The sequence below is a fragment of the Oncorhynchus masou genome, chromosome 29 (genome assembly GCF_036934945.1).
Source record: "Oncorhynchus masou masou isolate Uvic2021 chromosome 29, UVic_Omas_1.1, whole genome shotgun sequence".
NCBI lineage: Eukaryota > Metazoa > Chordata > Actinopteri > Salmoniformes > Salmonidae > Oncorhynchus > Oncorhynchus masou.
In genome coordinates, this window is record NC_088240.1 from 37,375,598 (window position 1) to 37,400,712 (window position 25,115).

The 25,115-nt window shown below is 37.8% G+C and overlaps 2 protein-coding genes across 5 annotated transcripts; both read right to left on the reverse strand.

Annotated features, from left to right (window-relative positions):
* Nucleotides 1–2,982: 2,982 nt before the first annotated feature.
* On the reverse strand, nucleotides 2,983–25,115 carry LOC135519494 (homeobox protein Hox-D3a-like). Of its 4 annotated transcripts, none has more exons than XM_064944726.1 (4): nucleotides 24,829–25,115; nucleotides 7,609–7,671; nucleotides 4,849–5,386; nucleotides 2,983–4,645 (listed from the first exon to the last, which is right to left on the reverse strand). In XM_064944726.1, the coding sequence occupies exons 3-4, from the start codon at nucleotides 5,294–5,296 to the stop codon at nucleotides 3,906–3,908; spliced, it is 1,188 nt and encodes a 395-aa protein (XP_064800798.1). In that variant the 5' UTR covers nucleotides 5,297–5,386; nucleotides 7,609–7,671; nucleotides 24,829–25,115; the 3' UTR covers nucleotides 2,983–3,905. The 4 variants fall into 4 exon arrangements, with proteins under 4 accessions (XP_064800798.1, XP_064800800.1, XP_064800799.1 ...); XM_064944728.1 differs by lacking the exon at nucleotides 24,829–25,115 and adding an exon at nucleotides 20,223–20,317; XM_064944727.1 differs by lacking the exon at nucleotides 24,829–25,115 and adding an exon at nucleotides 11,940–12,044.
* hoxd4a (homeobox D4a) lies at nucleotides 13,539–16,664 on the reverse strand. Its single transcript, XM_064944729.1, has 2 exons — nucleotides 16,065–16,664; nucleotides 13,539–15,639 (listed from the first exon to the last, which is right to left on the reverse strand). Exons 1-2 carry the CDS (start codon nucleotides 16,531–16,533, stop codon nucleotides 15,338–15,340), a joined length of 771 nt encoding a protein of 256 aa, XP_064800801.1. The 5' UTR covers nucleotides 16,534–16,664; the 3' UTR covers nucleotides 13,539–15,337.

Consider the following 25,115-nt stretch of genomic DNA (forward strand, 5'->3'; position numbering starts at 1 on the left):
TTGTCCTCATTAGTTAGCCTACTGTACTTCCTGGCCCAACATGTAAATATGACCCACTACTGAGCAGGCGTGGTCTGGGCCCCTTTTATCCAATCAGGGCCACAAAGTGGAGCACCCAAGTGAGCTGCACTTAACTTCGTTCCCTACGGACCGGCAAGGATGTGCATGGACTATAACTCCCAAGTACTTTCCATATAACGGACGGATATACTGTGTACGTCATAACAATAATCATTGTTTGTGTTATAATGTGTATATAAGCTCATGTTTAAAGTTATTGTGAAGTAAACAGGAATGGGTTGGTTTTAGACATCCAATGTTTTGTAAATTGTAATCATTATTACATGCCTCTACCACCACTACTACGATTAGGCCTACTACCATAACAATAACAAAAACTACTCCTACTAGGGCCTGTACTACTAGTAACGATAATCAATAATGACAATATCATATTTATTTATAGGCCCATATCCAATTTGTAAGTCGCTCTGGATAAGAGCGTCTGCTAAATGACTTAAATGTAAATGTAATATGATACTTTAACAGGGAAGCAGTAAAATGTATATCTATTATATATTTTTTTACTCGTAAAAGTTATACTAATCAAGTTAAAGTTGGCAGTGTTTCTGTGTCAAAACAAACTGTTTGACACATTATCATGTTCACAATACATTTTTTATTGTTTAAATACATGCCAAATTCCACACACAGTTTTTCTGAAGTAGGCCTAGCGACCACAAAGCATGCACAGGCCTGCACCGCAAATGCCGACAAAGTGACTGAAATGATGGGTTCACTGATATATGACTAGCCATGCACAACAACAACAAAAAACATTTTGATAGAAGGATACTTAGCTATGTATGTTCAAATGATAATGTGCCGCCCAGATACACACTATGCTGACAGCCAAGTACTCTAAATGCCTCCTGAATAGTACAGTTTCTGTCACCAATATCAGATAGGCCTACCAAATACAAATTCGAGATATATGAGAATAGTCTAAAATAACATTGTGGGACTTCTGTACAATAACTAATTGGAACTTATTTGAACCATATGGAGACAGACCTTAGTTTACAACCATCTGAGAGGGGGACTGGCGGGAACGACAGAGAAAGTTGCTCTTGGTTGATGCTGTAGCGTGACCAATGATAGGCTCCACCTGCACACTCTACTGCACACTCTACTGCACACTCCACTGTAAACAAGAAATGTATGTCCCTCTTAATTTCCTTTGTAGTAGCTATAAGCTTCATAATAATCTTGCAATAATTAACTGAAGAGTATGCTTGAATGTCAAGCACATTGTCGACTAAATAAAATATATGGGCAAACCATCCCAGGGCCATTACCCATCATAAACCTATTAACGTTATGGCGCACGTGAGCAATCTGTTTCACCTTTATGGTGTGTCCATGTCACATATAAAACGAAAATATCACTGAAGGAATCATAGGTGTCACGTACCCTTTATGGAAGGATCAAACGTACATTTAATCTTAATTCACTCTTTGAATCCTTATTTGAATTGGCTTCCTTCTTTGGAGAGAGATTTATTTTTGGCTTTACCCCTATTATAATAGCTCCAGCGTTGGTTGGGTACTGTGCGCAAAGTCCATTATATCAAGGTATCAACGTCATCGTTATCTGAATGGAGAAAATGTATGAGGAAAGATGAAAGGACAAGCTCACCGAGGGTTAAAATGGCCGCCATCTACTGTGTCGAACAAGATGGTACTTCAGTGCCTCTGATGTAGGGCATACAATCAAAGTAATTAAAAGGCTGAGATTCTATTTTAACATATTAGAAAAATGCAAATTATTAATCATCTGCTATAAACAGCTTTCGAGAATTACTTTGGTTTAATTTCATTCAGACGCTGAATCAGTCTATAATGCTTTTCTTATCTGAGGAATTGAATGCATTGAACACATTTCCAGACCCACTTACTTTCTCTCGACGCCTCTAATGATACCTTCGGTGGCTCAGATTCGTTGCCTAAGCGCGCCCTCGTCCCTCTCATTCCGTGATATTTATTAAGCCAGGGCTATGTGCTCTTTGTACATCTACCAAAGTTTGGCCTCTCAGTTTGAAATGTGTTTCTAGAATTTGGAATGCAAATGCTTTGTTCACAAGGAGGTGGAATCAGTGTGGAGTCTGAAAGCGACGAGTTTTTGATTAATGAGCTTTGAAATGTTCTCTCCAGTAGGAAGAAAGGATGCGGGGCACTCTGCTATAGATGCCTAGCTCAACATAGCCTACCGCTGCAGCATCCATCCTTTGTCACTCACTAACGTTGAACAGACTATTGTAGAATATTAGGCCTATACTGTGGCCTATGTATTTTTCCGATTTACGAATATTTTGTTACGCAAATATATTATTTGTGCTTCTAAAAACGTTTAAGAACACTCCAAGTGTTTTCTGTTGTTATACGCCTACACAGTATGTGGACTTGTTTAGCCTACAGTTTTAAATAATGACATATTGATAAAGGAAAATCCTCATTAAAAATGTGGAACGTGTGGTCTGCTTCACGATAGACTGTGGTAATAAATCAGCAACTTTGAGATGAAATATACGTTTTGGAAACAAAAAATAATTGGAAAAAGCAAATTAATTAGCCTTCCCTGTCAAAAATGGAGCTTACATTGTGAAGAATATAGTCTTCCTGCGCAATTTGACTTCAGGCCTAATAGGAGTGTCTGTGTCTTGGAAAATGTGCATTTCTTCAGCATCAAACAGACATACACGGTATCTGGTTACTCTTTCGATTCAATTTCACTCTCCCCTCATATGTGAAAAACGGATAGTTTTCCGTGTGTGTCTGATTTGAGCGACGAGACATGCCATTTCTTTGTTAAGGCTATAAGCCTTCTATTTAATGTCATTATACTTCAGAATGGTGGCAATTTCACGTTTCTACGTCTGTTATGTGTATCAATAACGGTGCTTTTCATCCATTGTGTAAATTTAAGCACTTTATTTACAAAATGTTAAACACAATAAAATAGAACATTTTCATATCATTAGCGTTTCATAAATGTATGCATGGACAGTCCAACTGATGAAATAACAATGACGTGATATGAAAATTGGCAATGACGACAAATGACATGCTGGTGTGTTACATTTTTATAATATTCGGTATTTCAAAAGGCTACATATAACTTTGTTTTTCATAGAGGCATTGACACAAGATAAATCATGAAAAATGCCCCAATACTCCAAGATTTACACTTAGGGGGTTTCTACTACAACAACATAAAACCACCAGCCATTGAAACCATGTCTTAAAACTAGCATTCACCAAAAACCTGTGTACCTATTGAAGGGCTATGATGTCAAAGTCTGTCGAACTATGTTGCATAAATTCTAGATGTTCATATAAATAGGCATATATGTAAATGATAAATAATGTGTGATACAAAAAAATCGTTAAATAATACATATAGGAAAGGAGATAAATGCAATACAATCTTGGAAAAATAAATAAGACGCTTCAAATTTAGAAAATTTGAAATTAACAAACAGACACCTTAGAGGTTTTTTTTCTATAAAATCCATCCCTATAAAGATGGGTGACTACTGTCAGATCTACAGGACTTACCTTCAAGTAATGTTATGACATATTCAGTCCCCATACTGCGCATTGCACTTCAGAAAACGAACAACTGACAAACAAACGGTCTCCCCTACGCATCCTCAACAGTCAAGAAAAATGTACCACAGCTATTCTTAGAAAATAATTACACAATAGCATTAATAGTAATATCAATAATAATACTGGGTAATACACATGACTCACTTGTAGTGTAATCATATAAATTACTTTAGACTAGTGAGGTAATAAAAGAGCGTAACATAATTTGGGCACACAGATGGAATCCTCACAAATTACAAATGCGTTAGTTTAGGCGCTTCCTGAATCCTTCCCTGAGACGCATGGTGAGAGGTGAGGTCTGTGTATGTGGGATGGGGGTCACAGGGTCCATGGTGGTGGTTGCCTGGAATCTGAGCGGCACAGCTGTAGTCCACGCTGGCGGATGAGGGATGAGGGAGATGGCCGAGGTTGAACATGGGGCCCGAGGCTGGCATGGAATCAACGAAATTTCCCCCAACGTACACCGGACTGCCTTGCAAATTAGCGTTGGCAAAGCCACCATTGCCTTGCATGCTGTGGTGTTCGTATTCGGACCCCGGATACCTTTTTTGTTGCGGTATGCAACCACCTAATGGTGCCGTGTACGCAGCCAAGCCGTACATGTTTTGCTGGGGTTTGGCGAATGACGGGGGCGAGGGCGCATCATAGCTGAGGCTGTTTACATTTACAGAATATCCAATGTGATTTGGGCCACTTAATGGTGGGCTTCTGTCCGGGGAGTGTCCGATGGGAGAGTGCATTATCCCCTTAGCCTTCTGATCCTTTTTGTATTTCATCCTTCTGTTTTGAAACCATATCTTTATTTGGCGCTCAGTGAGATTCAATAAATTAGCCATCTCCACTCTTCGGGGACGACACAGGTACCGGTTGAAATGGAACTCCTTCTCAAGTTCTACAAGTTGTGCACTGGTGTAGGCAGTTCGGACCCGTTTGGAGGCTGGACCAGGTGGACTTTTTTCATCGCAGGACTCACCTGAAAATACATAGTATACACCATAAGTCTCTATGTATTATGAATGATTTCACATAGGCCTACGCAGTTGCCTAAAATGACCCATGCGCACAGGAGAATAATCGCCCTTTTACGCACGCATTTACGCACCACCATGTCCAGACGAATCATGCTGAAACACACACACACACACATGCACGCGCACACACACACACACACTGTACCTTCTGCAGTTGTACAATTGTTGCTGCTGTTGCTTTTCTGTTTGGCGTTCGATCGCGTCTCCTTCATCCATGGGAAAATTTGCTTGTTAATGACTGGGGTGGCAGTATTTGAAGCATTGTTTGGGGGAGATTTCTTCTTCTGAGATGAAGTGTTGCTGGAGTTAGGGGAAGATGCCGACAATGGAGGTGCCTGCGGCTGTTCACTCGACTGTTGGGTGTTTCCTTGGCTGCTACTTGGTCGCATGCAGTTGCCATTCATGTCATTGTCTTTATGAGTTGGTGGCCGTACAGTTGTGGTTTGTATTGGACAAACTGGACCCTGATAATCACTCTCAAGGTTAGAAGTGGGGTAGGGCTGGTGAGATGGGCCATACATATATGAGTCGGATTTGGGGTAAGAGTAGCTTCCAAAAAGTCCAGAATTATCGTAGTATGTAGCTTTCTGCATTGTGAAGATTCAAACCAAGGCCCTATCCAATGGCATGGGTGTTCTTGTATCACGTGATTGGAGTTTCCCACCGCCTCTGTATCCCTTGACCTACGAAGAGAAGAGTTGTTAGGCTCATAATGCAGGCAATATGAATTGAACGTGTACTAAACCATGATTGAGCATACACTGTACTCTGGATTGAAAAATAACCTTCCATCAATAAACCGAACATTTAGTCATTTTCTTAAGATTCCTGATGTCTGGTGTTGGTTTCAGTATAAGTCCAGGCCATATTACAAACAAATACAATCATATTTGATCACGTGATCTATTATGAAAATAAAAACAAAAAAATGCTGTTTTGGAATAGTTATAACTTCACTTTCCAAACTATGCTTTCTTTAACTATCAAATCATCAATAGGCCTTCTTAACCTCTCCCCTTTGAACCATTTGGCATGTTTGGCACAAAAGAGTTAACGTTTAACTTTTGCCAAAAGATCAAAAGATCTTCTTGAATTACTTAAGAAAATAAGCTGAATCAGCATTTGGTTACCCACACAATATTCCTTTCAGTAGCCTAACGAATCACAAACCACCATCAGCTCTTACTTTCCTATTCCTACGACTTCTCTCGATTGATTTGGAAATCTGATTTATAAACGAAATCTCGTTCATATGTTTTGTTTATTTGTTGTTAACTTATTAAGTCCATCTCGCGCTCCTGTAAGTTTTTTTTACAAATATTTTGAATGCTACTTCCATAACCTTATTCAAAAAGCAATTATTAAACCATGAAATGATTTTAGAAAATATTATCACAATGCACGTGTGCTAAGGGGGGTTATGATGCTAAAAGAAGTGCCATCCCCTCTCCCTGTTTCTCACCAAAAATATTGGGGTGGTCGGAATGGGTGGGATCCCTATATGCTAATTATGTGTATATAAAACAAATGCATCGGTGTCAAAACTTTGCTCTTGAAGTCTGGCACCCTCATGTAGCCTGTAATCAGTAAGCCTATATTTAGACTGTAGCTTCCAATCTACCAGAGCCTAGACTACATATAAAAACGATATTTTTTTCACCCAACATATCTCACTGCTTTTGGAAACGATTTCACATTCAATTCTTGACATAAGTAACACACTGAATGACCAAGGCATGCATGGAGACAAACTAATAGCCTACAGTAGTTGAATCAGTCTTCCCTGAATGTCCGCGCGTGCATATCAATGCACCTGTCATTGTGGACCGCAGCAAAATTTATGACTGCAAATGTTATGGTCGTAAACGCCTTAGAGAGGAATGAAAAGAAAATCACTCCTCAAGACTTGCTACCCTCAGAAGTGTAAAACTAAGCGTAGGAGGAAGGCAAGCTAAAAAATGCCATACTCTGCAAGTTCTGCAGCAATAATAGAGAGGCCGTTTATATAAATCGATCCTCAACAATCACTCTGCATTGCCGCTACTACGCTCTCGCAAACGCACGTTTGAAACCGCAGAAATGGAATCGTTTTGTTTATAAAGAGGACCATCGTCACTGACGCAAAAGTGGACATATTCCCGTTTGAAATTCGTATTGAGGTGATGGGATGACTGGTGAATTATGTTTTGATTTTAAATGCTACTTCTGAATGTCCCACTGGGCAAAAACAGGTTGAATCAACGTTGTTTCCACGCCATTTCAACAGCAAAATGATATGTGATGACGTTGACTCAACTTGGAAAACTTATTGGAATTGCAAAAAGCATAAGGGAATTTCGTATTTTTCCAAAAATCCTACTTTTAACCTAAACCCTATGATATTGAGACATTTTTTGTTGATTTCACAATGAATTGACGTTAGTTGACAACTCAACCAAATGTAAATCCAAACTAAACGTTGAAATGACATCTGTGCCCAGTGGGGTATGTATATTTCATAACCAACTAGTGTATGGATATGTTCCCTATGCTCTGTTTAAACAAAGAAATTATGTTCTGTTGCAACTTGCATCTGGCCTTACTCTGCATTCTTGCATGTCAAGATGATGAACATTCTTCAATGTTTAAAGGATAAAGTGCATGTTTTAAACGAGCCTCTGGTAGACTTGGCTATATTGGCCTACAAGGGAAACTGAACATGCCAATCCGGAGAATTGAATTAAACAGTGGAATTTATAATCTAGATCATCTGTTTATCTTTACATTTTACTTAACTTTACCTTTTGAACACTGTTTTTTGAGAGTAAAAAAATGCATGCATAGGCCTATGCATGACACATACAGGCTTGTCTTCTATATGTGATGTGAATATGTAACGGAAGTTCATTAAATAAATGCTGCTCACCGTATTTTATGCAGATATGTGTCGTATTTTTCTTCACGTGCTCATCATTACATCCACCTCGACCTGAAAGCGAAAACAATACATGGAGTTTCACAAAACTGTTTGAGCACCACCATTTCCTCATTTTATTGGAAGGACATTGGATTACTGTAGGGTAATCATTTCATATAACAAACTGCACCATTTCTATTGCTTAGATGTTCTGTTGAAATGCCATCGTAGGCCTACTGGTTTTATTTTTTTTACAGTGAGAATTTCATATAGCACCATAATGAACTTCTATGAACAAGTATCTATTCTAATCATCATAAGAGCATACGCGAGAAGAAATGGGACAATTCAGCAACCACAAATCCCAACACAATATTCTTTATTTTAAGGCATTTTAAAACCGAAAATGTAGTTCAGTGATGGAGAAGAAAATCTTACACTGAAGATTCTAAACAAAGAAAGAGCTGGCCAAAATATTTAGCAGTCATAAGCCTTTTGGCTGACCTTTGGCTTGTTCAGCAATAACTCATAGATTAATGAACAACGAGCGGAAGGCGTTCAAGAAAGTCACAATGAAATCCTAACCACAGTACTTTTCACCCGTTTTTAAAAAGCTGAAACACTGCCTGACGATGGGACACATGGCCACCTTTGAGGAGATAATCATCAGAAATAAGAAACTAGTCTGTAGGCTACTTGATGTAAGTTTTAAATATGCTTTACTTAGCCATCTGTAAACTAATAGAACATGATTGAGAATAGTGTCTCTCGGCAAATAGCAAATGTTATCATTGACATATAGCCTAGCGTGTTTTAGAAATGTGCAGAACTCCGAAATGTTGAAGTCGAAGTCGATATGTTTTGAGTGGATTTGAAAGTGTATTGTTACCACATGTTGTTACTACTCTGGCCAGACATGACTTGTCTTTTCAGACAACAATGTTTCTCGCCTACGCAACGCTACGGTAAGTTTGGTATATACAATGTCTGCTTGTATTTCATCGTTTTCTTTGTGTCCATTGTGCGCTTTGGATATAAAGTTGACTTTAAAGATGGTTTATTTTGAACGTTTACTTTAGTAGTCAAAAATAACCAATAATATCCATTTTGTGCATCCCTGGAATGGGAAGCAAGATATTATATAATTAACTAATTGTTCATACTTAAACATGTGTATAAAGCAAAAGGCCTATAGCTTTTATAAGCTTGTTAATTTGGCTACATTTAATAAGACGAATTTGATTGTAAATCCTCCGAATTATTGGATGTGTTGTTCAGCTCTTTATAGCTTCCAGGCATATTTCCCTTAAAATGTGTTGCCACTAGACGCACATTCTAAACTATGAATACTTTGCAAATATTTACTTGGAATACAATTGGTTTAAATTCAGTATTTGTCAGCCAGTCATATTTCGTTATCAAAGCGCAGTATAGTCAGACAATAGTGAATTAAAAATCATTCATAATGACTTGAACATATATTACAGTCAATAACATAAAAGGACAAGTCAACCTGAGCAGTATTCGAACAATAGCCTATTGTTTAAACCTGTTCTTAATTCATATTTGATTCTCAAAGGCCTATAAAAAAAACATTTGCGATTCAGAATTATCCAATAACTTCACGAAGGAATCATGTAAGCCTAAGTAAAAATGAGTGCAGAACGTCAACTGAAAGTGTTTCATATAGCCTATGTTATTTAAATAAAAAATACGTCTATATCTATTTATATATTTCTTATTTACAAATGGAGAAATCCTGAAAGTAATTCTAACACAAATTAAAACAATTGAATCCATTCAAAATTTTATAACATTTGCAGGTTAACAAAGCCATATAGCTGAAACCACATAAATCATGTCTAACATCACTGTGACGATAAGACAACAAATTAATGTGATTTACGATCTAACAACCTAGGAGTTCGAATGAAAAGTTCCTCTGCTTCTTTTTCCTTTTCTTTTGGTCAGTTTTCATCAAACTGCAAAATCAGCTGAAAACCAATTGTCAAAATACGTCTGTCCAAACAAACCTTTCAAAGTGGTTGCTCAAAATTGTGAACCTGCCTTAAAATCGTATCTAAGGTCCATAAGACTTAAGCTATAAGCGTAGTTACCGACAAGAGCGACATTAATAAAGATCAACTCCTTTGAATGGAATAAATCATATTTATTCTCTAGCATTGTGTAAAGCTATGGTTAAAGGTTGTATTTTGCCATACAATTGCTTACCTGTAAATCAATTTATCATATACTCGTGTTTCTTAGTCTCAATTCCTTTCCTTGCAGTCTCTAGAATATATCCTTCACCCTTTGTCTGTAGACAATACTGTCCTAAACCTGATCTTGCGGTTTTTCAGACATTTCCATATACCAATGCAGACAGTATTCCCGATAGAATGGAAAGACTCACGCTCAACTACCAATAAAAAACCAAGGCATCCTTATTCCACCCAAAAAAATCTGGCAATCATCTCCCATTGAAAAATACAGGTTTTCAGACACAGTCACCGAAATGAAACTATCATTAAGATTGTTGGTGTTTCAGGAAACCTTTATGATGACAAATAAAGGCACGGCCTTAAAATACAAGCATATTTGTTCACGTGATCGGGATGTTCTGATTGAGGCTGCTTCTGCAAGCAAGCCTTGACTCCCAAATCCTTTTTTAAATGATGGCGTTTACATTTATTTATCTGACCTGTGTCCATAGTGAAAATGCTCAACTTGCGATCAACTTGGATTTCATTCTGGTGATGATCTTCTTTCCATTGTAGAAATATGATTAGATGTTTTATTCGGTCAGGTCACTGGGCATACTATGCCAATTTAATGACACTGGTGGCTATTTAGTCATCTTTAAGAGATAATACATACATACAAAGTGCATTTCATGTTTACCTGATTATATAGCCCTTATACGTATTTTGGTAATATTTGATTTCTCATAAAACTGCTGTTGAAAGAGAAATGAATTAATAAAAATACAACCTTGATTAGAATGTAGTTTTGAGAATTCTGTACAAATGTAGGGTTCTGAACATAATTTCTGATACAGGATTGTACATTTGGACGTGTATTTAGATGCATTATTACTTGAGTACTTGAAACTGCTATCATATTGTTATCACAATTGTTTAAAAAAATAAAACGTTTTTTTTACCTCTACAATATGAGATGTGAGATGTGCATTTTAGAATGTTATGAAATCTATTGACCAATATTAATGCATGAGAAAAGGCCGGTGGAATTGTATACAAATAAACCAATTTGGAAACCCTCGTCTCTTCTGTGCTATTTCTCATGGTGTTCGGCCGTACGATAGCCTGCTTTTGAGCCTGAACACATTCAAGGAAAGTCATGTTTTCTGTTTCAGTCACTGTTGTCGATGTAGATAACAAAACGCCTTCAAATGACAATTCGTGAGCTCAAAAATCAACTGGAAGATGGAGATTTAACGCCATAAAAGACAGCGGGGAAGCTGGCCGAGAGGTAGGCCTATCTTGTACTGAGGAAAGGATGCAGGACTACTAGCGTCGCAGCATATGTTCATGGGGTAATAAAAGTGAAAGATTTACAGTGTTCGCCCGGCCCCCCAACAGCCTCGCACCCTTTCAGGAATTACTGAGAATGATTTACAACGAGGCAGATAACTGTCAACCTGCTCAAACACTACTTTTACTACTCTCAGAAATACATTTCAAATTATACCCCATCAACAATATAAACAATGTCAGCAAAGGGGAGTCAACCGAGTTCATTCCAAAGAGATATATTCTTACAACGTTTCCGATTTTTTGTTTTTTCCATTATGCAGGTAGCTGGCGTGTTATCCAAAGAATCGTCTAATATAAGCTTTTGTATTATGACATATTGCACTTGTACCACTTTGAAATGTTTTTCATCTTAACACACTGTTTACATTTTGTAACAGGCAATTTGGTGTAAACCAATAACTGAGTTGCTCTCTTTGGTGATATTATAAATCACAGAGGCCCGAGCATACAGCTCTCAAGAACGAACTAGAACTGCCCAACAGTGCTGCATTCATTCTGCCCACACATTCATAATCACAAACATTTCACACAGTAAAGGTGGCTGAAAATATTTACTTGCTAAGAAACATAACACGGATCTTAGTTGTAAAATATTACCACTTTATAATATCGACATTGTCCTCTTGGTCTATTGTTTTTCATAAAAAAACACAGCACTGAAGAACCCACAACAAGTTCAGCCTGTCCAAGGCGCACTCATCAAAGGGCGCTATTTATCAAATATCTGACAGATATGGTCATTTACCATCTTACTCAAAAAAATAATTTAAAATATTTACCTACCAAGCTTCCATTGGTTGAGATGCTGTGCTAAAGTGCTGGCTACAGTTGCGTTGGGTATCGGAGCGTTTGGATATTATTTTCTTGGGATCTCTTCAGTTTTCAAGTCTGATAGAGTCCTCGCGATTAATGACGACGCCGTGTTTCTAGGGGACGTGCTGCATTAATTATTTAGACAATCACGTGGTCAGAAAAGGAGAGAGGAGCGGTATAGACTCCGAATTATATCTTTGAATGCAGACAGCACAGTTTAATATATCTTAAAGGGCTGTCTCGCTTGGCGAAGACAGTTTCTGCGAACAGCAGGAAATCAAATATGGCCGTTTGAAAGCCATTGTGAGCGCGGCAATGGTGTATACCATATTCGGTGCAGTGTCATTGAAAATGGCACTGCTTATGGCTCTCATTTATTGTGTTCAGACATGTAGGTCAATGCACACTGCACATTGTCGGGCAAGTACTGAAATAGGATTGCTTTTCTCAAACTCTGTGTTACATAAAAGGCATTTTATGATTATTCCCATGGTCATTTCAGTGAACAAGAGAGACAATTTACATGTTTACATGCCTCATAGGTCCACTGTGGAAAAGAAACATGAAAATATAATATTCATCAATCCATTGGGATAGTCTTGAAAACACACGTACAACAACATGGGTTGCATGTAGAACTGTTGTTTAGCCTATGTTTAGGCTACATAAGGATTTTCTTGGTCCGAGTGAAGTTGGTGCAGTTTTCTTTCTTTTGCAATGACATCATCATGCTTGCACACTGAAATATATGTAGTGGCAAACTGAAGATGAATAAGTGTAAGTGACACAAGGCTTCCCCAGCTAAACTTATAAAGGAGTGCGCGCAAATGTGAGGACACATGCACACCCGTGCACGAGCGCACGCGCGCGCACACACAAAGAGAAACAGATAAGCACTCAAATGAAACAAGTTTTAATCCAAGCATGAACATTTTATTTGATCACAAATATAATCCCACTGATCCTGCATTCATAAAACCTATGGCACTGAATCTAACATTGATGTGGGTTAGGGGACATTCATGATTCTTGCTATAAAATGTAACTTACCGGCCAATGAACCACGTTATGTTGGTCAACTATGCCATCATTTTTTCAAACAAGCACAATTAAGTAAAACGTTGTCTGCGAGATGTGTGTTCGAACCCAACCCATAGGCTAAATCCTAATTTGAGGTATCGACTCGTAACCTTTGAGTAAATCATGGGTTGATGTCAATGAGAGAGAGACATGCATAAAGTTCGAGTTATGTGGGTGTATCGCAAGTAAGGCCCTATTCCATGTTCTTGTATGCTTTGCTATGGAACCCAAATGTTACAGATTGCCTCATTTTACGCATTATGGAAATATTTTGGCGGTATCTGATATTTCACGATCACGAAAGCCACCAAAGCCCGTTTGTGTGTGTGTGTGTGTGTGTGTGTGTGTGTGTGTGTGTGTGTGTGTGTGCGTGCTCGCGCGCGCGCGCGCACACATTGATTATCTATTTTATCTGCTCAATGGCCCAGCATGAACCTCTGAATACTTGATAAAGAAATCTATTGACAAACGTGAGTGCTCTGTGCCACCATAATGCATCAAGTAACAATCTTTATTTTTCCATGAAAGTTGTGCACGACACCTGTGAATGTACAGAGTAAAAAGCAGGTACAAAAATAAAGTCAGACAGGATTGCAAATTAACATGGTGAGACATGAATACACAATCAGTACCGTTTGAGGTGCATCTGGCAGAATACATATAGGCTTTAAAAAGTTAGCCTGCATGTTTAACCGAGTTACATAAGCGTCCAATATTCTATAGCAAACCAATACTAAGGTAGAATAGAAAAAGTATCTAAATTAAACGCAATGTGAATAGCGCCTGTAAGAGAAACAAGGCTGTATTGGTCGGACGGGTCAAGGGTTTAGAGGTCACTCCTCGCGGCTGAAATGTGTCTAAGGCGATAGAAACAGTGTCCTCTGCATGAACCTGCCTCTGGAGCTTTTTGTCGAACTTCAGTTGAAATAGCTTTTCAACTTCTCATCATGAAGACTCTTCAGAGGAAAGACATCTTCGCAACACAAGAGGTTATGATTATTTTTTGTCACGAGGACGATGATTGGAGTAATACAGGAATATCTGTCTTGAAACATGACATGAATGCCTGTGTGGCTTGGTTTGGTATAAATGAATGCCATAGTTAGATTTTAACGCCAGCTAAGCACATGAATTAAACGATTTTACAATGCATAACAAAAGAGACAATTCTAATAATCCACAACAGTTTTGAACATATCTCATTAAATAAACGTTTGTTTCTCAAACATGTTCAGAACAGTTGTGGGTTTTAGGAAATGTACAGATATTTAATTAAATAAATAATCATAATGAAATTTAAACACTATATTACAAAATTAGTATAATAAAAATGGGGGAAACATATGACACCTATTTTTAGTCCTCAACGTCCTTCACATTTAATATAGAGTTTTAATAGTGTTCTGTTTGATATGGATCAAAATAAAAAATAGCGAAGCATCTTACAAAATATAAATTCGATGCAAAGAACAAAGGAACTCATGAAAGCGTTTCAGATGCCATATGTGAGACCCTCTTTAAATGTACACTGTTTACAAAGATGTCAAGAGAGATTTATAACCGAATAAGGGCACTGGGAATGGTCTGCACACAGGAATGTCTTATTTCTCAATAGAATTTAACGCCATTTTAAAAACTTTATTGTATAAAAGATCAGAAAACGTAAACAGAAAAATTCAACCAGTTAGCACCCATAAATACGAGTTCACTACTTTAAAAAAACTAGGCTATATAAAAGTAACAAATATTGTCACAAATGTATGGATCAACTGATGCTTTGTGTGCAATGGACATTTTATTTTTTGCAATATATGAATCAAATATGGTTATTTTTAGGAGCTTGATTTCATCACAAGACAATTTCCTATTAACGTGTACAAAAGTTTCACATAATTGTACGTTTTTTCCCCCTTTTAAATAAAGATATAAATGTTCAGGCAGTACTCGGACTTGTGTGGTGGAAAGAGAACCATAGCAAGCAAGAAGAGTAGGCCTACCATATGAAAACCTCTTTAACAGGCTTTCGTCCGAAAGCGAAAGTTCTCGTTCGATCTACTGCTACCTCTTTGAAGCATGTGAAGCATGTAGTGACGCACTCGTATCTTCTGAGCACCTATCAGTTACAATGTTGGAAGTTGACTCAATTCAGCGAGCCAACACACATCGAGGGTCCTTCTGAATGTAACTGCCTATGACGAAAATGCCATGTTTGAGATCATGCAAAGTCAAATGGGAAATAGTTTTTATAGGCCTACAGTTCATGTAAGATTCAAAATTTCCCACAATATTCATAAAGTTGTGATATCAGTCTGGTTATCCTTCTGAATACTTTGTAAATGTTGGCTGGAAGCCGATGCAGATCTTCCCTTTGTGTTCGGTAGTTTGTGGTCTTTTTTCCATTTCATTCTTCTGTTTTGAAACCAGATTTTGATCTGACGCTCGGAGAGAAGGAGTGTATGGGCAATCTCTATGCGACGCCGCCTGGTCAGATACCTGTTAAAATGAAACTCCTTTTCCAGTTCCAAAACCTGCTGTCTTGTATAAGCTGTCCGAGACCGTTTCGGTTCAGGTCCTGTGTAGTCCGGGTTTACTGTGAGAAACAAAACACCAATGTGAGCCAATAGGTCCCAGTTAACAAAAATAACAGCCTTTCACGGGACGCTCCAAACTTCTAGCTAAAAACAAAACAATGAAAAACTTGATCCAGAAATGAAATCGGACGAAACTATGACCAAACTTTCATTCAATTTGTTCTATTTTCACCCTCTTCATCTGAAATATTGTCGACACACAATCAAATAAAACATAGTCATAAGGCAAGTGGACATTTCAAGAGCTCTGAGACGGCCACATAGACAGCGGCCTATTTCCTTAGCAATAAACATTTATGACTGGAGTAATTGACGGCCCCTTCAAAGAAACTCATAAATATTTCACGCAATAATTTTAATGTGACTAAATTCCTGGACCTCAGCTTGTCCCAACGAGACGTGGGGAGGAGAGAGTCAATCTTACCCGTAGTAACGTGGTGTTTCTTCATCCAGGGGTAAACTACTGTAGGCTGCTTGGCTTGTATCCCATGTTGGTTCTTTGTGTTTTGTTGCTGTCCACAAGTCCGGGGGCCAGTCACTTGGACCGGGGGACACGGCTCGGTCTGTGCAGTGAAAGGGCTAGGGTGGCTGGCTCGCTCATGCACATGACCCCGCGGCTGCACTGTAGAACCCTGCACAGTGGTACAACTGAAGGGTTGCTCAGTGTAGTTTGACCGTGGATAGATTCCTGGATGCTGGAAACCTGGGTCCTGCGCTGGACCGTAGTAGTCTGTCCCCTGGTCAGGTATATAGCTATTTTGCGAATATTCCTCACAAGGAGGAAATTTTGGGTCCACATACTTAGAGTCCACCATAAACGAACTCATGGTCATTAATTTCTGAAGGTAGAAAATACAAATTTTTCTCGAGTTGTCTTTTTTTCCACCCTCCATAAAGCCCTCCTACTTGCTGTCAACTGAATAAAGTTAGGGAACCATGTGACCAGATTGGCCAATGGAGGTAAAGCTAGTTCATTAACGGGTATACACTGCACACCTACAGCAGCAATTTCCACTGATTTAAAAAAAACACCGAAATTATTTTGAATGAAAACAAATATTTAACCAGTTCCAATGCAGGATTAGCAATGTACTCGCTATACTGAAAAAATAAAATGTAAAATGTTATGTACCTAATGTCAACAGTTTAATATCAATTGTGGTCATCCCTAACAGTCAATGGAAAATAATCTGAATGGATTAAATACAAAGTTTGGTTATAGATGGACATTTAGATGGTTTTGTGTAATAATATGGTTAATATGCTTATTGTTCTACAATACTAAATCAAACTAAGGCCAGTGAGTCTGACAGATAAACAAACAAAAGATACAAAACGTCCCCCTGGCACAAAAAGAGGGGAATAAAGCCTAGGGACAATTGATGGGGACTGTCTTTGTCAAGAAGGGGTCATCCAAAAGTTAGAAGAATCTCATCATTTCATCTCCCCTATCCCTTTCAAAACTACTGAAAGAGCCTCGTGGCAACCAACCAATGCCAAACAGTCAATAATTCAATGATTGAAATGTTAAAACGTATGAAACCGTAAGAAAAAAATGCATTACTTTGATGCCATGTTAAAATCTGTTTAGATTTCAGTCTCCTATAACTTTTGTTATGGCAAGTTACTTTTTGTTCACTATCAAAACGAAAAGGACTGTTTGGCTGTAATGATACGTGAACAGGCCAAAAAAGTGACTCGTGTAAAAAGGCTTCTCCTGAGCATGACTAGGACGATGTCTTTATATCAACGTAAATCACCAAATGAAATGACAAGTGACACTGAAAGAGCATATAACTCGAACATTTACTTTCACTATTAGAACAGATTCTACTCAATAGAATATATATAAATATCATTTTAAACAACCATTAGACACAATAGCTGGTACAATCCAGCAATCAAACGATGTGCACTCCATCATACAATGTTATAAATAGTTATGATTAGAAATTCTATAAAAGCAGTAAAGTAAATCGAAGTTTTTGCATCGACCATATACTCCCCTAGAATCGAATCTGTGACTGTTGTTTTATCACACAAATTCGGTTCTACAGGGTATATATAGACGACGGAATACAGGGGTCCCATCATTTCTCTCAATTCAAGAGTCCAGCCTTTAGATTCCGTTCTCAAAAAGACAAATAAAAAACCTATTCATACTCAATACACTCTTATACCGTCGACAATTGTAAACAATGGATGTGTATCAAAATATGTTTCGATAACTTCCATCAAATCATAGCCCCTGATTAATCAGATCCTAAGTAGTTCATCAGTAAAATTAGCAATTCTGTTCCAGCTTCGAAATGCATTTAAAAAAATGTCAACCGGTTAGTCCTATTGGTTAGAGGTATAGGCAAACAACATAGGTCATTCACTATTAATTAGTATAGACTACCGATACTCACTTTGGAAGGATTCCATTTTTAAAAAACAAGTTAACCAGCCTACGCTCTACCCACAATCCGAGGCTTGAATATCGTGTGGACCCATAAGAAAAAAGGCTAAAGGCCACGAGGTCAAACTAAATGATTTGCAAACGTATCAAAAAGTTCAATTATCTTTACTTTAGCGACAGCTCAAAAAGTACAAAAGTTCACGATTCCCAAACGACCCTTCAGTTGACTACCTCCGTTGGTCTAAAGTCTAGGGAATATGTCACTGTGCTATCGTCCTATAATAACATACTTTTTTGAATTCAATTTATATTTCAATTAAATAAAATTGTTCGTTTTAAAACACTTGATTGGCCAAGTGCTTTCTAAATTTGACTGAGTATTCACACAGGGCTTATGGTAAGATGCCCGAAGATGTGTCCTTAAATTATTTTCTCAAAATTATAGGCCAGGCCGACTTCATGTTTTGTTACTGGACAGTTTCAGTAGTCTAATTTCGGTAGTCTAATTCTAGTAGTTTAAGAACGAAGGTTATAGGCCGAACGTTTCACAACACTTCTACAACGTTTTCAAAAACTAAAATTGACCACATTAGAAGCCTCTATTTAACCTTGAGATACTCGAAAGGTTTTCGTCCCATTTTCAAATGATCTTATTGGAAAATATTAATCACACTCTTTACACCTTTGTAATTACACGTCACAACATTTTAATATGTGTTGGACAGCTTGACCTAGGTTTCACCTTGCCCTGAGACTTGTTCAGACAACTGCTCGGTCAAAGCCGAGATAGGATACCGAGGAACAAAAGAACGATGAAGTCAGCACTTGTCTTTATCCTTCGTTTGAACCAAGAATGAACCAACTTGCTATGTTTTGTAATCTATTTAGAGGTATGTTACTATACAACTGTTAATAGGTAATTGTTCCGATTTCAAGTAGCTATGTCACAAAAGCCAGATTCTATGCCAAAACACCATCGACAACATGTATAATTTAGCCTATGGATTTAAGTTGCAAAAAACATTTGTATTTCTCCTGGAATCTTATTTGTGGGCTATTTATCATAAATAAAGAGACAATAAAGCTACTATTTTAAACATGCCATCTTAGACTACTGAAATTCTTTTAGAAATGCAATTCTCATTTCAATAAAAATACCATCTCAATATAATATAGCCTGTCAATTGTAGGCCTATTAAAGCAGTTGTCAGTGCATTGAACTTCGAAATACACTAATTGTCAAAGTGGCAGACAGGCAGCAGAAAAACAATTTAAAAAAATACTCCGTTACATTGCTAAAAGAGAAGAAAAAAATAAAAACCTAGGCCTATGCCTACTGTAGTGTAGTCCTTTATAACACACTTCTGATTCGTGCATGTTGTCCTTGCCTCATGCTGCCTCATGTAAAAGTGTTTGTATTGGATAACAAACTAAATCATCACTTCCAATGTCATCACTTCACTTCCTACATAACGTCACAATGTAGGCCTATAGAAACACCCTGATATGGGTCAATTGACGATAGTACAAGGAATTATGATTCGATAATATTATGTACACTACTAGGGGGCGCGATGGAGCATGGCTATTTTTAAGATATTGTTGGGGTATTAAGATGCAGAAGGACTGATGTGTATTTAACTTAATTAATACAGTGTTGTAACAAGGCCTATGTCACCAAAACGTAAGGAAACGCTAATAACTGTAAACGCCATTAAGTCTGTGACAACAGGTTGATATTTTTACCTCCGAATTCAAAGACTTCAGATCCCGACAAGCCTATTAGCCATTGTCATTAAAATATGTGCGTATTGCAGACAAATTCAAATGTTACAGGTTTTAATAAACCATCACGCAATATTAGTCTATTTGAAGCAAAAACGAATATGCCTATAGGCTACAATATTAGCCATTGTCCAAAATGCATTGTTTATCTAACGACTGATTTGAACGATTATTGGTTATAACAGCCGTAAACAGCCAAGTATTGACATATTCAAACACTTCCTAACTGTTTCCCGTACATCCTGGCCATTGCAAAATACACATCCTACTGTGGTTAAAGTCCTGGATTTCGAAGCAGGCAAACAAAACTGCAGGAGACAGACATGTATACCTGATGACATCAGCATGCGCACGCAGTAGTTTTAGTAGCCTATCAAATGATAAAACAGAGCTCACCGCAAAGACCAACGTACTGCATCGAATAGGCAAACATATCCATGTTCAGACAAAACCAGAGGTTTATACTTGCTTCCACCAATTCCAAGGTCTATTCCAAGCCATCTGCACGGCCTTACTAATACACAATGAGGATTATATTTTGGCTTGTCAACTCCCAGGCCATAAAACAAAGTTTAATGGCATCACGTGCTCTCCCCACAGCCATTCATGACACCGCACTGGTGCCATAAATAACCCTCAAAGTTGCACTTATTCAATAACGCCGATTAGCTTGATGGTATATCAAATAAAAGGGATGTATAATTATAATACATGTTATGCAATAAAAAATAAAAATAAAAATATATATATTTTTGTTTCACACTTGCTATTTCAAGTTCACCTTGTTGTGTTATATGTGTGTTTTTAGGTCAATAGAAGACGTGTCAAAAGTCTAATAAAGTAATCTGTTCTATAGTTAGGTTAAAAATTATTGGCACCCTTTATAAAGATGAGCAAAAATGACTGTATACAATAAATAATACAAATACTGAGCTATATTGTTTGCTCAAAAAGATGGAGAAATTAAATTATTTTATACTAATACAATTACTTAGAGAAAGATATCTTATCCAGCAAGTAATAATATATATTTATTTTAAAGATAGGGGTCAAAAATGTTGGCACCCCTGTTTTTAATAACTTTCAATAGCCTACCTCACTTACTTTGCAAGGATAATGAACTGAGCCTTTTATTAAAATATTTGATGAGTTAGAGAACACATTGGGAGGGATCGTAGAGCACTCATCCATGCAGAATCTTTCCAGATCCTTGATAACCTTCACTTCTTCAATTCAAATGTTTTCAATGGGGTTCAAGTCCGGAGACTGAGGCGGCCATTGCAAAATGTTGATTTTAGGATCAATTAACCATTTCTTTGTAGATATTGATCTGTGCTTGGGGTTATTGTCTTGCTGGAAGATACACTTCCGGACACGTTTCAGCCTCCTGGCAGAGGCATCCGGGTTTTGGGCTAAAATGTCCTGGTACTGGGTAAAGTTCATGATGCATTTGATCTTAACAAGGGCCACAGGACCAGTGGAAGCAAAATAGCCCCATAACGTCAAAGATCCACCACCATATTTTACAGTAGGTATGGGATTCATTTCTGCAAATGCCTCCTAATTTTGATGCCAAACTCACCACTGGTGTGTGTGTGGCCAAAGAGCTACATTTTCATGTCATCTGACCATAGCACCGGTTCCAATCCAAGTTCCAATGCGTTTAGCATACTCCAGCCATTTACATTTGTTGGATGACATGAAAATAGAACTCTCTGGCCACTCACACCAATGATGGGTTTGGTGTTGAAATGAGAATGCACATGTAAAAGAGTACCCCATATACCTACTGTAAAATATGGTGGAGGATTTTATTTTTTTTTTTAATTTTACCTTTATTTAACTAGGCAAGTCAGTTAAGAACAGCTTCTTATTTTCAATGACGGCCTAGGAACAGTGGGTTAACTGCCTGTTCAGGGGCAGAACGACAGATTTGTACCTTGTCAGCTCAGGGGTTTGAACTTGCAAACTTCCGGTTACAAGTCCAACGCTCTAACCACTAGGCTATGCTGCCACCTTTGATATTATGGGGCTATTTTGCTTCCACTGGTCCTGGGGCCCTTGTTAAAGTCAACCGCATCATCAACTTTACCCCAGTACCAGGACATTTTAGCCAAAAAACCTGGTTGCCTCTGCCAGGAGGCTGAAACGCGGCTGCAAGTGTATCTTCCAGCAAGACAATAAGCCCAAGCCCAAGCACACATCAAAATCCATAGATACATTGTTAATTGACACAAAATCAACATTTTGCTATGGCTGTCTCAGTCTCCGGACTTGAACCCCATTGAAAACCTGTGGTTTGAATTGAAGAGGGCAGTTCAAAAACGCAGATGAAGGTTATCAAGGATCTGGAAAGATTCTGGATGGGGGAATAGTCTAAGATCCCTCCGAATGTGTTCTCCAATATCACAAACATTTTAGAAAAAAGGCTCAGTGACATTATCCTGGCAAGGTGAGGTATTGAAAGGTATTGAAAAAAGTAATTGCCAATAATTTTGAACCCTATCTTTTTGATAAAATAAAGTGTAACCACAAAATCTCTTTCTGTGGGCAGTTGTATTAGTATAAAATAATATAATTTCCCAATTGTTTTGAACAAACAATATAGGTTCATATTTGTATAATTTATTTTATACAGTCTTTTTTGCTCATCTTAGTCAAGGGTGCCAATCATTTTGGACCTGGGAGAAACAGGTCAACATCTACCTATATATATATTTGTTCTGCTTGACTGCTTGCCCATAAAGGCCTAACTTTAAAAAAACGGATGATGACTCTGTGATCCCTGACGTAGTCTACAGACATCTGTGGGGGTTTCGCTCACCGTTTCCTATCAGTAAAGTTTCATAAAAGATGCCCTGCTAGCTTGAGGTGATTCAGAAGCACACACGACTATTAAAAACGTTCTAACCATCAAATGCATCACACGCATTGGTGTAGGCCAGTCTCATATGACTCCACCACTCTCCTTATTAACTATACCCTCTTAAAGAAAGAGTTTGGTTATACGAAAACTTCACCTACATATAGACTGATATTTCAATTCAGAAACCACTTCCTTTCAATTTCTTAGGCATACTCCACATCGCTCGGTCATATTGTGTAAGGACCAATCATATTCCAGTTCGGTGACCTATAAGGTAAAATATGCGGAAAAGAACCAAGGGATAACTGAATGTTGGACAACAGCGCCTCTTGCTGGAACATGATAATAATTTCCCTTTTTCAGCGTGTTCAGTTTTTCTCCCAATCAATATGGCACATAATCAATTTGTTGCATTTTAGCATAAATTGGATTTTAGCATAAACTTGCATGACATTATATTTTGCTATATGTTTAAATGGTAGGCTTTGTATGCAGTTCAATCCGAGAAAAATCCATAGATGATCTAGGTTTATTATTCGTTCATCCCTTATACCGCAGATGATTGGATTAATATGCTCCCACGATGTTCAATAATTGCATAATTTATAGGCTAAACTAGACTGGCAATCCAAAAAAAATCCTTCGTATGGCTAACCACTGCAACCGCAAAATGTTTAAAACTGCAATACAAAACACACACCAAACATAATAATCAAGGGAACTGTTCTCTCGCTCTGTTCATTTTTTTAGATAAATGATATATCTATACGTTGATATACAGTGTAATATTGTATTTCATTTATGGGCGATATGATATAAGAACGAACGAAGAACGAAATGACAACGCTATATCCATATATATGTTGGGACGTGATGTGATTACCGATCCAGAGTTAAGACTAGAAGCTAATCGAGTCATTTAAATGCTCCGCGTTTTGTCATTCGCAGGCCCCACTTTTATAGGCTGCCCTCGTTCCAGGCTTTCTCTCGTTTGCCGCATTGCAGTAAGGCTGTAAATACTTTCGCAGCTGCCTGTCAGGCAACAGTGAAATACTGTCTTTGTTCCGTTGCCCCCCATCTCAGGCTGCTGAAAACATCTATGAAAACTGCTTCTCTGGTGGGAAAACTCAACAACTGCATTTCTGAAAGGTTAACATTATGTTGCATTTATTTCCACACGTGTGTGTGTGTTACAACAAATTCAAATGTTCTAAACATCCATATCTGAAAATACAATGCAAATGGTTACCTTGTTTAGTTCAACTATATAACAATGTGTAGGTCTATTGTTATTATTATATGGCCTATGGAGCAATAGCTTGAGTGTAATGATATATTCACAAGTAGGCCTACACAACGTCCCTGATAGAACGTGGAACTAATATTAAGACCATATCAGGCGGCTTCATACAAATGCCATCATGCAGATATCCATTACCTCGCACAACAGTGATGACATCGACTTCATGCACCAAAAGAGGACTAATGAATAGAATTCACTTAGAAAATCGAACTGTTTAAAATCATCTGGCAGCCAGCTCCTCAAAACTCAATTAGGCTGCGTGTCACTTCAGATACATTATACAATCAATTATATATATATATATATCAAACATACACAAAGATACACATATATAACGAAAACATATAGACGGACAGACATACAGACAGACCGACAGATACTGTTCATACGTACAAACATCAAAAGAACCCATCCCCGCAAGCACTTCAAAGTTAGTAAACATTCGTTTTAGGCTACAGAAGCTAAATATGCGTCCTTATACATGAATCAGTTTGGCTAAACTAACATGAACACGTCAACCCATTGTCACAGCAAATTACAATTCCATCATACGTAGCCTATTGGTAAAATACCGATCACAGTTTTGTGCGTTCAGATTCGCATGCAATGTTAAATGTAAACGTTCATTGGTGTTGACTCATAATACATGCATAACAGCAGTTTTAGTTATCTTAAACATGTGTCCTTTGGCTTTAGTCTATACATGTCATCTCGACTGAGGTTCTGATTAGCCTATACTGCTAATATACCCTGGTGCAACGAGACAGGAAGTAGCATAGAGAAATTCAATAAACAACCATTCTAACATGATGTTTGTAACATTAAATGCTTACCTAATGCAGTTGGGTAATCCATGTGTTTTCTTGTGGTGACTCTGTATAAATAATACATGATGTTACAGTGAAACTATACGGATGATGAACAGCAGAGGCTCTCCTTTCGATGTTCGGTATGCACACAGGAAGAAACGCTAGCCCTGACAAGTCAAGTAAATAACTATTTAGTTATCGAGGATCTGGTAGCTTCACACTTTCATTCAGGCAATAATAAGGCAAATTTTGAGCGAGTGTAGGCTGAGCGTTTTGGTTGGGGACGGTATAGCAGCAGAATGCAGAGAAAA